General features: G+C 43.5%; 2 protein-coding genes across 4 annotated transcripts in view; one reads left to right on the forward strand and one right to left on the reverse strand.

The window, feature by feature from the left end:
• Positions 1-14,809, forward strand: part of POLE4 (DNA polymerase epsilon 4, accessory subunit) — a 162,304-nt gene that overhangs the window by 90,391 nt on the left and 57,104 nt on the right. Inside the window, exon 5 of one of the 2 annotated variants that reach the window (XM_063616600.1) lies at positions 7,825-7,854. The exons of the other annotated variant lie outside the window; for it this stretch is intronic. Within the exon in view, the coding sequence (XP_063472670.1) occupies positions 7,825-7,839 (15 nt within the window). The 3' untranslated portion in view covers positions 7,840-7,854. Of the gene's footprint in view, positions 1-7,824; positions 7,855-14,809 lie in introns of those variants that run through there. 2 annotated transcript variants of the gene reach the window in all.
• The window catches only part of TACR1 (tachykinin receptor 1), a 168,046-nt gene that overhangs the window by 4,714 nt on the left and 148,523 nt on the right, over positions 1-14,809 (reverse strand). For both annotated transcript variants that reach the window (XM_055241864.2, XM_063616595.1), the window contains 2 exons: positions 2,717-2,867; positions 47-243 (listed from right to left, as the gene is read on the reverse strand). In XM_055241864.2, coding sequence (XP_055097839.1) covers positions 47-243; positions 2,717-2,867 — 348 coding nt within the window. The remainder of the gene's footprint in view (positions 1-46; positions 244-2,716; positions 2,868-14,809) is intronic.

Below are 14,809 nucleotides of genomic sequence, written 5' to 3' on the forward strand. Positions count from 1 at the left end.
GGTGGTCTTGTGGTCCCTGGAGAGCTCATGGGGTTGGGATCCTCACCTGTCATTGAGGCAGCAGTAGATGATGGGGTTGTACATAGTGGAGCTCATGGCCAGCCACATGATGGCCAGGTAGACCTGCTGGATAAACTTCTTCAGGTAGAGATCAGGGTTGATGTAGGGCAGGAGGAAGAAGATGTGGAAGGGCAGCCAGCAGATGGCGAAGGTGCACACCACGACGATCATCATTTTGACCACCTGGCAAGAGTGTGAGACAGGTGAGACCACCAGCACATCCGCCTCTCTCATGGCTGCTTCCTCTCTCCTCCCATGCCCTCACTGTGCACAGTATGGGATGAAGAGGGGAGTATTTAAAAGAAACCCCTTCAAGGAGGAGAAAGGATCCTTACTATGTGGTGCTACAGGACTTTGGTTATGTCAGCTGTTCTCAGAGTGTGGTCCCAGAACCAGCATCATCACCATCCCCTCGGAACTTGTTAGAAATGCAAATTCTTGGACCCTATTTCAGACTTACTGAATCAGAAACTCTGGGGATAGGACCCCAAATTCTGAGTGTGACAAACCCTTCAGATGATTCTGATGCATGCTCACATTTGGGGACTACTGTGTTACATTATTCTTCAGGACTGGAGGAACCCAGGGAGACAAATTAACTAGCAAAGGTAAAAGGGTGTTCAGGAGGAAAAGGCCTGGAGCAGCAGGCTGGGTGGGTGGGCACAGCAGAATAGGTGGGACAAGGGGAGACGTAGTGAGCTAGGACAAGCTGCTTGATTTGGAGACTGAGGGGGAGGGAAGGAGAAGGGAAAAGATTTGACTAGCTGCAGTCAGAGAGTGCCAGATGTTTAAAAGCAATTTAAAAGGTTTTGTGAATACTGGATACTATGATCTGAATGTTTGTGTTGCTTCAAATTTATATGTTGAAATCCTAACCCCTAAGGTGATGGTATTAGGAGGTGGCCTTTGGGAACTAATTAGGTCTTCAGGTCAGAGCCCTCATCAATTAAATTAGTGCCCTTATAAAATAGGCCTGAGAAAGACCCCTCGCCCCTTCCACCATCTGAGGACTTAGAAAGTGCCATCCATGAACCAGGAAGCAGGCCCTCCTGAAACACCAAATCTGTCTGTGCTTTGATCTTGGGCCTTCTAGCCACTAGAGCTGTGAGAAATCAATTTCTATTTTTTTATAAGCTCCCAGTCAAAGGCATTTTGTTACAGCAGCCCAAATGGACTAAGACACCATGCGATGTAACCCCTTCCCAAGACATCTTTAGCAAAGAACTCTATAGCATTCATACAATGCTATGCAGAGAAGTACCAACAGAGAATACTATGCAAAGAAGTACCAAAGAAAAAAAAAAGGAATGAGAAAGCTCTTTATATACTGATTTTCAAAGATCTTGTCAATTTTAAGTGAAATAAGTGAGAACAGTGTGTATTTACTATTTGTGTAAAAAAGAAGAGAAAATAATATATATTTACTTATTTATAAGTGCCAATAGCTAGAAGGGTTAAGAAACAGATGGTTACCATTGTAGGCATATCTGTGTGTGTGTGTGCAAGCTCAGGACCTGGGTAGATGACAGATCTAGAAGGCAGAGAGGCTTTCCATGATAATAATTAAATTTTTTTTTAATGTTTCATTTTGAACTAATCGAAGGCCCTCGAGAAGTTGCAAAAGTGGTGCAAAGCAGTTCCAGGTACTCTTCACCTAGCCTCCTCCAGTGATATCATCTTACATAACCATACCACATTATCAAAACCAGGACACTGACCATTCATCAAACTACTGACTATATGTGGGGTTTTGCCAGTTTTTACATGCACTGTATTTTTGGCGTATAGATTTATGAAACTTCATCACAGGTATAGATGAAAACACCTAGGCTTGGAGCGGTGGCTCACGCCTGTAATCCCAGCACTTTGGGAGGCCGAGGCGGGCAGATCACGAGGTCAGGAGATCGAGACCATCCTGGCTAACATGGTGAAACCCCGTCTCTGCTAAAAATACAAAAAATTAGCCAGGCGAGGTGGCACATGCCTGTAGTCCCAGCTACTCGGGAGGCTGAGGCAGGAGAATGGTGTGAACCCAGGAGGTGGAGCTTGCAGTGAGCCGAGATCGTGCCCATTGCACTCCAGCCTGGGCGACAGAGCGAGACTCTGTCTCAAAAAAAAAAAAAAAAAGAAAACACCACCACAGTCAGGATACAGAGCTGCTCCATCACTGCAAAGAAACTCACTCACGCACTCGCTTTGTAGGCCACTCCTCCCAAGCCCCCCCAAACACTGACTCCTGGAAACCCCTGATCCGTTCTTCATCACTATAATTTTGTTCCTTTGAATGCTTTTTGATGTTTGAACCACGTGAATGTATTATCTTGTCAAACTTTAAATAAATAACAAGAAGAGGACCAAATCTCTCTTCACTGATTTTTTATTTAAGTGTGTGTGTGTGTGTGTGTGTGTGTGTGTGTGTTTTAATGGATCAAGAGGTTGCAATTACTCTTTAAGAGCAAGCGAAGTGGCTCATGCCTGTCCAGCCAGATCTAGGTTCCAAAGACACTGAAGAAAGATTCCTCTCCTCCTCTCTGTTGCTCCCCATACCTAGGGATATTTTGTGCTTGCTGCCTCTGGGGCTCACAAGTGTGCCATCCCTTCTCCACAGCCTGTTATCTGTGCCAGGATGGGTTAGTTCTGCCTGCCTCCTGCTCACCTTGCGCTTGGCAGAGACTTGCTCATGGTAGCGGTCAGAGGAGTCCCCGGGGATCTCACTGGCCCATAGTGTGATTCCCACTACGGTGTATGCATAGCCAATCACCAGCAGGGGGAGGAAGTAGATCAGCACAGTCACACAGATGTGGTACCTACAGCAAGGTAAACAGGAAAGGTCAGTATAAGATACTTATTATTTTAGGTTTTTTATTTTTGTTATTGTTATTGCAGGGGCAGTCAAGCCTTGGCAGCTACCTTTCTCAGCATTTGCCAGTAATAAGCTTGGTCTATAAAGCCCACTCCAGGGAGACTTGTCACCTGCGTAGGGTGGATAGGTGGTACTAATGAATACACTACAGAAAACAAATATTTTCAATTTATGTTTTTCTTGTGGACTTTTTCCATAATGAATACTTCTTTTCAGATTGAAAAAAAGAGAAAACATTGATGACAGGGCACTGAATCTGTTGTATACCCACAGCAATTTCAGTTGATGATCAGTTCAATATCACTTGCCCCCGACCACCCCTCCCAAAAAAGAACACAAACTCAGGCTACATTAATAGAAGTACAGTCTCTGAATGAAGGAGGTAATTATACCACTCAATTCATACCTGCCAGACTACACTTATGCTCAATTTAGTGCAGGGTTGTAGACCAACTAGTACATTCAGTTGAGAACTACCATGATGGTTGATAAGGCCCAGTTCATGCTATGTGATAAGTGGATTTATCGGTATCAGAATAATTAGCCTGAATGAGAGAGATAAGACTAATTCTAGAACTCGGATTAGTGAGTGGGTGAAAGCCACATAGCATAAGCCATTTCTAAGCCTGGGCTTTAAGAATATATCTTCAGATAGAAGCTGCCTGGGTCCCTGAATTACCCCTTGGAGGACAGGTGCCAATTGACTCACATTTGACTGGGACATGAGCAAGAAACAAACCTTTGTGGTGTTAAGCCACTGAGATGTTGAGGTTTGTTATAGCAGCACAATTTATCCTTTTCTGTTAAAGGGAAGGCTCCTTTTAAGTAGAAGACTTAAATAAAGTTTTTGAATTTTGGGAAAATATATTTTTCATGGGGTTTGGGGGTCCTTGGTTTGTCTGGTTAGTTACAGCCCTTTTCTTAGATGTGAGTATAATGGAGACACTCAGAATTCCTAATAATAATAATAATACTAGGAAGAACAGCTAATATTTGGGGGCACTTACTCTAGATCACTGTGCTAATAATAATGCTAATGATAGTATTAATAGCAGAAGTGGTAGTTAAATTTGAGTGTTGATGAAAAGCACAAAGCCAAGCATTTTACTAGCATTATCTTATTTAATCCTTAAGCAAATGATTGGGTAGGTACTATCAATCCCATTTTGTAGATGAGGAAACCAAATTTAGAATTTAATTAATTTTCCCCAATTCACAGCTGGTAAAGGGAGGAGCTGAGATTAGAATCCAGGTCTGTGATGTCAGAAAACCAGCCTCTTGTCAATGGAGAAAAGCCACCCAATGATTTTTTTCTTCCACTCTGTTTACCATTCATGCTTATTTTATGCAATGATTTTCTTCCAATGAGGAAAACCCACTTATTCACTCAATTTCTCCTTTGTAGATACTCTGTTTCCTTTTAATCACTTCTTTGTAAAGCCTCACAGTTTTTGCTACTTATTCAGTTGCTCTGCATATCAAATTTGCATTTGAAGATACTCGAAGAGTGCTTAAGTGACCAATCACAGATTGCACTAAGCAGGGTGTGAGTGCATGTGTTCTGCGCAGACAGGCTGCTCCAGTCTCACCTGGCTTTCAAAACCCTCTGAACTGTTGCCTCCTGTGGGAACCTCAGGGCTCTCCAGCCACTATGGCAGGGACTGCATATTGTGTTTCCTAGCTGATCTCAGTCCCTCCTGGTTGCTGTAATGGCATTGCTTGTAAGCAAAATGTTTGGAGACTACAGGGGCAGGGAGAGCCTGAAAACCTCCAAATTGCACTGACTTCTCCTACCTGAAAGAACAGCCCCGCCTCATGCGGACAAATAGTTTGTGACCAAAACATGTTAGCTGAGCTTTGCTGAGACATTGCTACAGGGCACTGAGTGAGACTGGGTCGGAGTGTGATGGGAGGGACACTATGGTTAACTTGCTGACGCTCCTTACCCCGGACCAGTGGCCCTCAAACTCGAGTGGGCTTCAGTATCACCTGGAGGGCTTCTACAACCCCACAGGGCTGGGTCCTACCCAGAGTTTCTGACTCAGCAGGGCTGGGGTGGGCCTGAGAATTTGCATTTCTAACAAGTTCTCAAGAGATGCTGTTGTTGCTGTTTGTGGTTCAGACTTTGAGAAACATTGTCTTAGGCCAATGGTTCTCAACCCCAAATGCACAAGAGAATCACCGGGGAAACTTTTAACATGATCAGTGCCCAAAGGTATTCATTCAATTGGCTTGGGGGTGGGAGCAGGAAATTACATTTTAGAAACTTCCCCCAAGTTATTGTAATAGACAGCTAGCACTGAGAACTCTTTCAGACCTTAGGTATGCAAGTCTATTGGGACTCCATTGTTGTCCGTGATTTAATGACTTTATTAAAGTGTGTAATAACTGTGTTTTCTGGTTCTGTATCTGATGCTTTGGCATCTGGGTCCCTGCAGCTCAGGGAGGGACTGACTATTTCAGGCAGAGCTAATTCCTTTGGAAAACAAACAACTTTCCACTTGGATGCCTTTCACATGCAAACTAACCGAAACAAAGCCATGCTTCCACTTGCTTTCTTGGGCTCTTACAGGGTAGGACATTATTTTCCTGCCCTAATCACCCAAAGGCAGGCATCAGAAAACTAGGGGCAGCTCCTACACCCCGGAGCCTGCTGAAGTTATTCAAACCAGCCAATCTTAAACCTGTTTACCTGGCCTTGCCTGCTCCTTCCTGAGAAAACCCCAATAAAGGCTTTCCTGTGTGGCTTGGCTTGGTGTGGGGCCGTGGCCCTTCAGCTTGGGAACTGTGAGTAATAAAGTGTCTTTCAGTGGCAACCATGTCCTGATCTGCTGGCCGCACCATACCTGAATACAAAATACAATCTGCTCTTTCCCTTTGTGAAATCACAGATCCGATCATTATGAACATGCAAAGATAAATACATAATTTATCAGCCTTTAAAAAATCCATCCCTTTTTAAAGAAGCAAAAGTAATTGTTATTTATGTGAAAACAACAAAAAATATGGGCTTAATTTCAGCTAAAAGGTGTTACAGTCAGGAGCATTGGTTTTTCCATGTTCCTGTAGGGATAATTAAATACAACATAGAAATAGGATACAGCAATTCTATTTTTAGGTATAGACACCAAAAATTGAAAGCCAGGACTCAAACAGACATTGTTTGAATCTGCACACAACATCATTCACAACAGCTAAAAGGTGGAAACAACCTAAATGCCCACCAATAGATGAATGGACAAACAAAATGTAGCTTATACATGCAATGGAATATCATTCTGTCAGGCCTCTGAGCCCAAGCTAAGCCATCATATCACCTGTGACCTGCACGTATACAGCCAGATGGCCTGAAGTAACCGAAGAATCACAAAAGTGAAAATGGCCTGTTCCTGCCTTAACTGATGACATTACCTTGTGAAATTCCTTCTCCTGGCTCATCCTGGCTCAAAAGTTCCCCTACTGAGCACCTTGTGTCCCCTGCCCCTGCCCGCCAGAGAACAACCCCCTTTGACTGTAATTTTCCTCTACCTATCCAAATCCTATAAAATGGCCCCACCCTTATCTCCCTTCACTGACTCTTTTCGGACTCAGCCCGCCTGCACCCAGGTGAAAGAAATGCTCACACAAAGCCTGTTTGGTGGACTCTTCACACGGACAAGAGTGAAACATTCAACTTTAAAAATGAAGGACGTTGGCCGGGCGCGGTGGCTCACGCTTGTAATCCCAGCACTTTGGGAGGCCGAGGCGGGCGGATCACGAGGTCAGGAGATCGAGACCACGGTGAAACCCCGTCTCTACTAAAAAAATACAAAAAATTAGCCGGGCGTGGTGGCGGGCGCCTGTAGTCCCAGCTACTCGGAGAGGCTGAGGCAGGAGAATGGCGTGAACCCGGGAGGCGGAGCTTGCAGTGAGCCAAGATTGCGCCACTGCACTCCAGCCTGGGCGACAGAGCGAGACTCCGTCTCAAAAAAAAAAAAAAAAAAAGAAGGACGTTATGACATGTGCGACAACATGGATAAAGCCTGCAAACATTCTGCTAACTGAATAAGCCAGACACAAAAGGATAAGCATTGCAGGATTCCATTTATGTGATCTATATAGAATAGGCAAATTCATGGAGAGAGAAAGTAGATGAGAGGTTTACCAGGAGTTGGAGGGAGGAGAAGAGAGTTACTGTCTAATGGGTACAGAATCTGTTTGAGATAAAGATGTGGATGATTTTGTTTAGGGGTGGGTGGGTAGAAAATTTCAGCTGTTACAGAAAGGTTGAAATAAAGAAGTAGCTCTGGAAATGGATGGTGGTGATGGTTGTACAACATTGTGAATTTATTTAATGTCACTGAATTGTACACTATAAAATGGCAAATTTTATTATACATATTTTATCACAATAAAGTTTAATAATAAATTATGTAAGAAAAATTGAGCTAAGCTGGCATTCTAGGTTCCCAGATTCGCAGTCTTTTGCTCCCCCCAGGCACTTGACAACTACACCCTTCCCGTGCCACATCCCCACTGAAAAATAAAAGGCAGATTTGATCCTTGGATGAGATAAAAGTTTAAACACATCCTTCTAAATATTGCTCAGATAAACCCCATTTACACAGAAATTACAAATGCTCAATCCAAGCAGTGTCCAACTTATCAAAAATTATAAATGAAGGTAGGTCAAATCAATGAAATTCCATTATTAGAAAACATAAAATTAAATACTTTTTTCACCTTGAGGTCTTTTTAGAAAAGTATTTTTTTAACTATATCTTGTAGTTAGCTGGAGATATGTCTATTTATATGTACATATTTGTTAAAATCATTATTTTAGAGAGTTGGCCAATGAGCCAGCACAATCTTATTTTGTGTGGCTCTATGCTTGCTTAACCTTTCGTTCTGCTGTTTCCTAGATTTCTGCCAGTTAGGATTTTATCAGCTCTCAGAATTAATATCTGCCTTGGGAGAAGACATCTGGGGTTAAGGATGCACTATAAGTGAACATAACAGCAACAGCAAGAGACAGCAACAGAAGAGACTGGCTGGCCCGCACCTGGTGAGATATGTGCTGGGTTGTCATAGACATGAGAGAACCCAGCACCATGATTTTGATCATTAAATCCTGCTGATGGACTTATCGGAACTTTCAGAAGGAAGGGTCAAGCAACAGCTTCATGCCTTTGTTCATCCCTGTAAGCAGTGAATGAGGCTTGACACATTTTACAGGATAAGCTTGCTGAATGCAGACCATGTAGCCTCAAATCCTGCAGATTCCCTTGTCCTTAATGCCATAATATCTTGGTGCTCATTAATCTAGGTTTCCTTGTATCTCACTAGTGGGATCGTTGTTGAAAGCAAGAACAGTTTCAGTTTCTGAAATAATCCTCAGCATTTGAAATCAAGGTTGATAGGCTTATTAAATAATAACTAGGTGTCTTCATAATGTACTTGGTGGAGACTCTGGGTGCCTTAAGGTAGGGGAAGAAGGCGGCCAAGAGGGCACAGCTCTGGGTTCTCCATCTTTATTCTAATTAGATAACTCTGCTTTGCTGGGTTTACATATCGGCTTTCTGTGGATGATATTTTTTGGGGGTGGGTGGGTAGAAAATTTCGGCTTTTACAGAAAGGTCGAAGAACATTGACATAATCCCAACCCCAATCCAGTGCATTACCATTCTTTGCAATATCCATACCACATAATCATCCAGAATCTTCTTGAATACCCCTTGTGACATGCTGCTCACTAATTCTAAAGCTGAGCTACATCAGCGACCCTTGGAAGCTTATTACAGATGCAGACTCTCAGGCTCCACCCCAGAGGGACAAAATCAGAATATGCATTTTAACAAGACTACCCAGTAATTCCTGTGTATGTTCAACTTGGAAGCACACAGCTCTTGGTCTTGGTTGCACATTGGAATTGTCTAGGGAGCCTTGAAAAATTCCAATGTGTAGATCCCACTCTAGAGCTTCTGATTTAATTGGCCTGCAGTGCAGCTTTGGGCACCAGAGATCTAGAAGCTCCCCAGGTGATACTCCTGTGCAGCTGGGGCTGAGAATCACTGCCATTGAGACTTCTGATGCTGGTAGCTGCGACTGATGCAGTTCCTCCTTAAACCCAGTGAAAAACCTGTGGTCACGTAGCTTTCACACTTTATCCTATGTCACAAGCAAACCTGAATCTGCAAACCTTCTGGGATGGTCCTGCAAATGCAAGGTGACCATGAACCTGCTGTTCCCCAGAGTCCCCTTTGCATTGAGGGCTTTTGAGGCCATCTCTCATTTGATACAAGCTGAGCAGCCTCGTTCCTCCTGCTCTTCCTCAAATGTCCCTCAGACTCTCTCTCCTTCTCACAGCATGGTGCTAGATGCTTGACTTTTTACTTCCTGGAAAAAAAATTTCAGGTCCATGTGGCTTCTTGATAGTAAAAGAAAGCAATACTCATGTATTTATTGGTTCACTCACATCTGGATGTTAGAGCCAAATTCCAAAGACCTTTGAAAGTTCTCTTGCAGGCAGGCAAAAATTGCAACTGGTTAATCGATAAATTCAGCAAAGATTTATTCAGCACCTGTTCTACATCTGGTCCTGTGCTAGGGGCTGTGACACTGAGGAGAGTCCTAGTTGTTGTTTTCTCCTTCCGGAGCTCACAGTCTGCAGGGGAGTAGTGCCAAAGAGTGTGCCATGGGAAGTGGCTGACAGTGGTTACCTCTTCAAGGGGAGTGGAGACATTAAGGAGGGGCATGAGTGAGCCTTTTTCAAATACAGATACAATGTAAAAATTAAAAATAAGCCTAAATACAATGGTCCAGTGTTTTGTGCATGTCCGTAAGTGCATAATGCACTGGTGAGATATTCAACCAAGCTGGTCAGGGAAGCTTCCTGGAAGAGGAATAGCATGGCTAAACCCTGATATACAAGTAGGAGGTAGGCAGGTGAGGTGGACACTATAGGGAGGGGAGGGAGCAAGTGCAAAGGCATGGGGGAAGAGCCTGGCATGAGGCAGGTACTAAGATGCCATTAGAATTGAACAGGACATGGCTGTGTGAGGAAGTGCCACAAGACTTGGCTGGAAAGGAAGACAGAAGCAAATCACAAAGGGCCTTTTATGACAGGCTGGAGAGTTGTGATTTATTTTGAAGTTGGTGGAAAACCATGAGGTGGTTTTAAACAGAGAATGAACATGGTCAGATACTTGTGCTCTGGCAATAGTGGAGCAGGGATGGAGGTGGAAAAGCCCGGAGGCAGTGAGCCTTTGGGGTGCTCTGCAGACCCGGCAGGAAATGGCACTGGCCTGAGGGAGGGCTGTGGCAGGATGGATGCATGATATGAGGGAGAGATTCAGGAAGCACTGTGGCTTGGGGGAAGAGCTGGTGGACTTGGCTGTGGATGGCAGAATTTACCTGAATTTCTGGCCTGGGTGAATGGGGGAGTGAAGGTGACTGTCACTAGTGTGCGGACCCAGGGAAGAGGAACAGGCTTGTTGGGGGAAGCTGGTAGATTGCCTTTTGGATATGTTGACTTTGAGGGCCAGCAGTTAGATGTCTGTGTCTGGATTTGGGCTGATATTGGATTTCGGAGTCCTCATGTGTCCAAAAACCATAAGAAGACAAGCGGATGCAAGATGGCCATGAGAAGAGAGGAGGTCCACATCTGGGGGTTGGGGGCAACTCCAGGGGAGAGGCTGGAGGGGAGAGGGAGGGGCAGGAGGGAGAGAGACTCCAGGGGTGGGTAGAGCCTGCCTCTGAGGGGAGGGAGGATGAAGGTGGGAACTTGCTCTCTGCTTTGGACATCAGAGACCCAGGGCAGATTCAATTTTAGTGGCATCGTCAGAGAAGGTGATGATGGACCAGGTGAGTCAAGTGGAAAGTGAGGAAGTGGAAGCAGTAGGTGTAGACTCCATTCTTAATACACTTGGCCATGAAAGGGAGGGAAGAGAGCAGTCGTTAAACGGGGCCAAGGGCTGAAGGAAGCTGTCTGTGTGTTTAGTTGAAAGGATAGGGGATATGAAGCCCTCTGTATCTCTCTGACACATCACCCAGTCTACCCTGGGTTATAGTGACACGAGTATACGTCCCATCTTTCTGCAGAGACAGGCCAGGACCAAGCCTCCATCAACTGCACCCAAACACAAGCTCTGGGCAGGAATGTCCCAGAGTTGCCCTGTCTCGTGATGGGGTGACCTATCAAGGCGGACGCTCAAGCGCATGCATTTAATTCATGGAAGAACTGGCATCACAGGATCCCCATGCTCAAATGCTGCTGCCTCCTGGTGGAGTCAATTCCCATGGGGCAGCTCCTCAGAGGGAAGGCCACACTGACACCTATCCATGAACAAGACAGGGAAGGAAGCAAATTCTTACTGCAGTCTCTGCTCAAATTGCACAAGTCTGAATTTCATTGTGTTGTTCTCTAGGTTACTTTTTATATATGACTACTTCATCTGCTTGATTAGATTAAATGTTCCTTCTAGGCAGAGCCCATGTGGTGCTCCTCTATTTTCATCACAAAATCGGCACCAAGGAAATACTTCATAGAAAAATATCATCTTGGGTTTCAAAAAACATTAGAATTCTCACCAGATTGGTCCCCCTCATCCAGCAAGAAGCCCTCTTGACAGCATCCTCCTCAGAAATTGGCCCAGTATCTGCTTGAATGAGAGCCTTCAGGCAAAGAACCTGAGTGCCTGAGCTGTTCTTACCTCTTTCTTCTTTAATAGATAGGTTTCTCACTACAAGTACTATATACTGATTGTCAATTTGAAAATACAGACAAGCACTGAAAAAAACTTCAAAGGTTTTTCTAATTATATCACCTAGAAATAAATTCTGAGAAAATGGATTGATATCTTCCTATATCTTCCTGATATCTTCCTACACACACTCATATTTGTACACACATAAGCATACTGTTAGATTACTTTAAAAACAACACTATGTCACAGTTATCTTTTTATGTCAATAAATATTTCTATAACAAAATTTTTAATAGCTGCAATAATGTTCTATTGCATGGAAGTACCATAGTTATTTAGCTAGTCTTCTATTTCTTCTATTTGGGACATTTGAGTTATTTACAATGTTCTAATATTTAAGTGACACTTTAATTAACATATTCAAACATGTGTTGTTGCTCCCATTTTTATTTCCCAAGGTTAAAGTCACCAGAACTAAGTTACAGCATTTTTAAAAGGTTTGATATATACTGTCATTTTCCAGAAAATACGTGCCAATCTGTACCAGTTTATGAGATTACCCTTTCGTTTGCACAGCTGCACTGGGCATTATCATGTATCATAGTGTTTGCCAACATGATAGGTCATACATGGTTCTCTAATTATAATTCTTAACTCATTGTAAATTAAAATTTTATAATTGTATCAGTCTGTTTTCATGCTGCTGATAAAGACATACCTGAGACCGGGCAATTTCCAAAAGAAAGAGTTTTATTGGACTTACAGTTCCACATGGATGGGGAGGCCTCATAATCACGGCGGAAGGTGAAAGGCACATCTCACATGGTGGCAGACAAGAGAAAAACTTGTGCAGGGAAACTCCTCTTTTCAAAACTAACAGATCTTGTGAGACTTATTCACTATCAAGAGAACAGCATGGGAAAGACCTGCTCCCATGACTCAATTACCTCCCACTGGGTCCTTTTCACAACACGTGGAAATTCAAGATGAGATTTGAGTGGGGACACAGCCAAACAATATCAATAACTATGCTTTTTAATCATTTTCATTTCTTGTTTTGTGAACTGACCGCTTGTACAATTTACTCAATTGTATATTGGGGTGCTCATATTGTCTTTCCTAATTTGGAAAGAACTCTTTATGGCTTCTATTGTATTATACTTAGAAGGACCTTCTCCGTTCCAAAATCACAAAAACATTTACCGATATTTATTTATTTGTTTATTTGCATTCTAACTATTCAGCTAAGGATTTATTTTGTTGAGTATTATGAGAAGAAACTCCAAATTTTTTTTCTCCAACATTGCTTACACTTTTCCCAAGACTACTTATTGGATACTCTATCCTTTTCCTGATGATTTGAATTTGCACTTGGACCACATACCACTCACTGTATTCTTGGCTCTATTTCTGGGTTTTTGTTCTGTTTCCTTCATCTATCCCTCCTTACTGGTGTCAGCTCTGCACCATCTCAACTTTTATGACTTTGTAATACAACCTTTACCTATGGCAGTACAAATCTCCTTTTATTTCCAGGATAGAAACCGACCTGGATTACTCTGGTCTGAACTCAGAACACGTAGGACTTTAATCGTTGAACAAATGAACCTTAATAGTGGCTACACCATTAGAATGTCCTGAATTTTACTTAGTTTTTAAAATAAAATGTCTTCAGACCAGCACATTTCTTATGAAGAAGTTTAGAGAATGGTCTCAGTTATTTACGGCCAGGTTGGCAGCTTCTCAGAAGAGATGAGGTTGTAAATCCACTGGCCTTTCCCAGCATGATGTGCATGATGAAGTGTAGTGGTGAATGCTGTTGGTCTGCCTTGGACCTCATGGCCCCATTACAGATTCTTTCTTGGGCAGCAGTCTTAGGAAAAAAAAAGGTTCTGAAAAGGGTGTGTTGCTAGGAATGGCTCAAGAGTCTGGGAATGCTTTAACGAGAGGTATTGAAACACAGACTCATGCAGGAAGAAGCTGAGCTCCCTCACCCACACTCCTCCTCCCTCCAGTCTGCTTAGGGAGAGGAGGGAGGGCAGTAATGGTGTTTGAGGAGGCAAGTGGCTGATAGTCCATCCTGAAATTTCAACTGGGTGGATATGTTAAGAAAAACAAACAAAACTTGAATTCTAAAGCTTCTGCAGGATTTGAATTGCTGAGAGAGAACAAGTTAGACGGTCTTTGGGTTGGCTGGGGACCTTATTGTATTTTGGGACAGGAAAAAATAGGGCAGAAACCTAATTTAGGTGGGGAGTGAAAATGCTAAATTGATCTCTGTGGGAAAAAAATATCAAGAGTACAGGTAACAAGAAAAAGGGAAAAAGATACCATATTAAGCATGACAGAAAGAGGGGCGAGAAAGAGTGCGAGTGCACCTGAGCCCCATGGTTGAAAGAGGGACTTGCAAAAGGACACAGCCAGCAAGACATTTCCTGCAGGGATGGCTGCTCAATGCATTGCAAAGAACAGTGGTATCTGAGTGCGAATTCAAGAAAACACAATTTGTCCTAGGCTGTAATTCCCTGATTCAACTCTTCAAATCTTTAGTAAAATATGCCTCATCCAAAAATTCCATGGTAGTGGGGCTTTGAGGAAATAAAGGAGAGTGTTTCCCAGAGTGGAGCCAAGTGGGCAGGCCAGGGCTGGTGGCGACCACAAAGCTCCTAGTGGTAAGTTAAGGTTCTTAGGGTGGAGAAGAGGATGTGGTGGAGAGGGAGACCCTGCCTCAGGCAGCAGGGAGACAGAAAGGGACCTCCTGAATCTGTATTATGCTCCCTGGTCAGCCTTTCCAGCCTGGCAAGATTATATCAGTCATCTGAAGGGTCCTGGAATCTCTGAGGATGTTCTGCAAGTCCCCCAGCCTGATACAGAAATGTGAGGCAGGTAACTGCCACCAGGTGGCGCCAATCTTCAGCCTGCACCTAGACCAACCAGTATTCATTAGGCATTTCAGTAACCTAGCAAGAAAGCAGCATGCATTTTATGAGGTCGAATTCATTACACGCCACACAGTGCCCACCTCCCAACCCCTACATTCCTTACCATGTCATGGTGCAGTTTTCCAGTATGTGGGGTGTTTTGTTTTAAACCACTGTAGCATGAGTTTTCCAAATCCCCTTGGAATACTGCAACCCTATTGAGGACAAGGCTGCGTTTTATATGTAACATTTGCTCTATCAGTGGGTACTGATACATGTTT

This window comes from Symphalangus syndactylus, chromosome 14 (genome assembly GCF_028878055.3).
Source record: "Symphalangus syndactylus isolate Jambi chromosome 14, NHGRI_mSymSyn1-v2.1_pri, whole genome shotgun sequence".
Lineage (NCBI taxonomy): Eukaryota > Metazoa > Chordata > Mammalia > Primates > Hylobatidae > Symphalangus > Symphalangus syndactylus.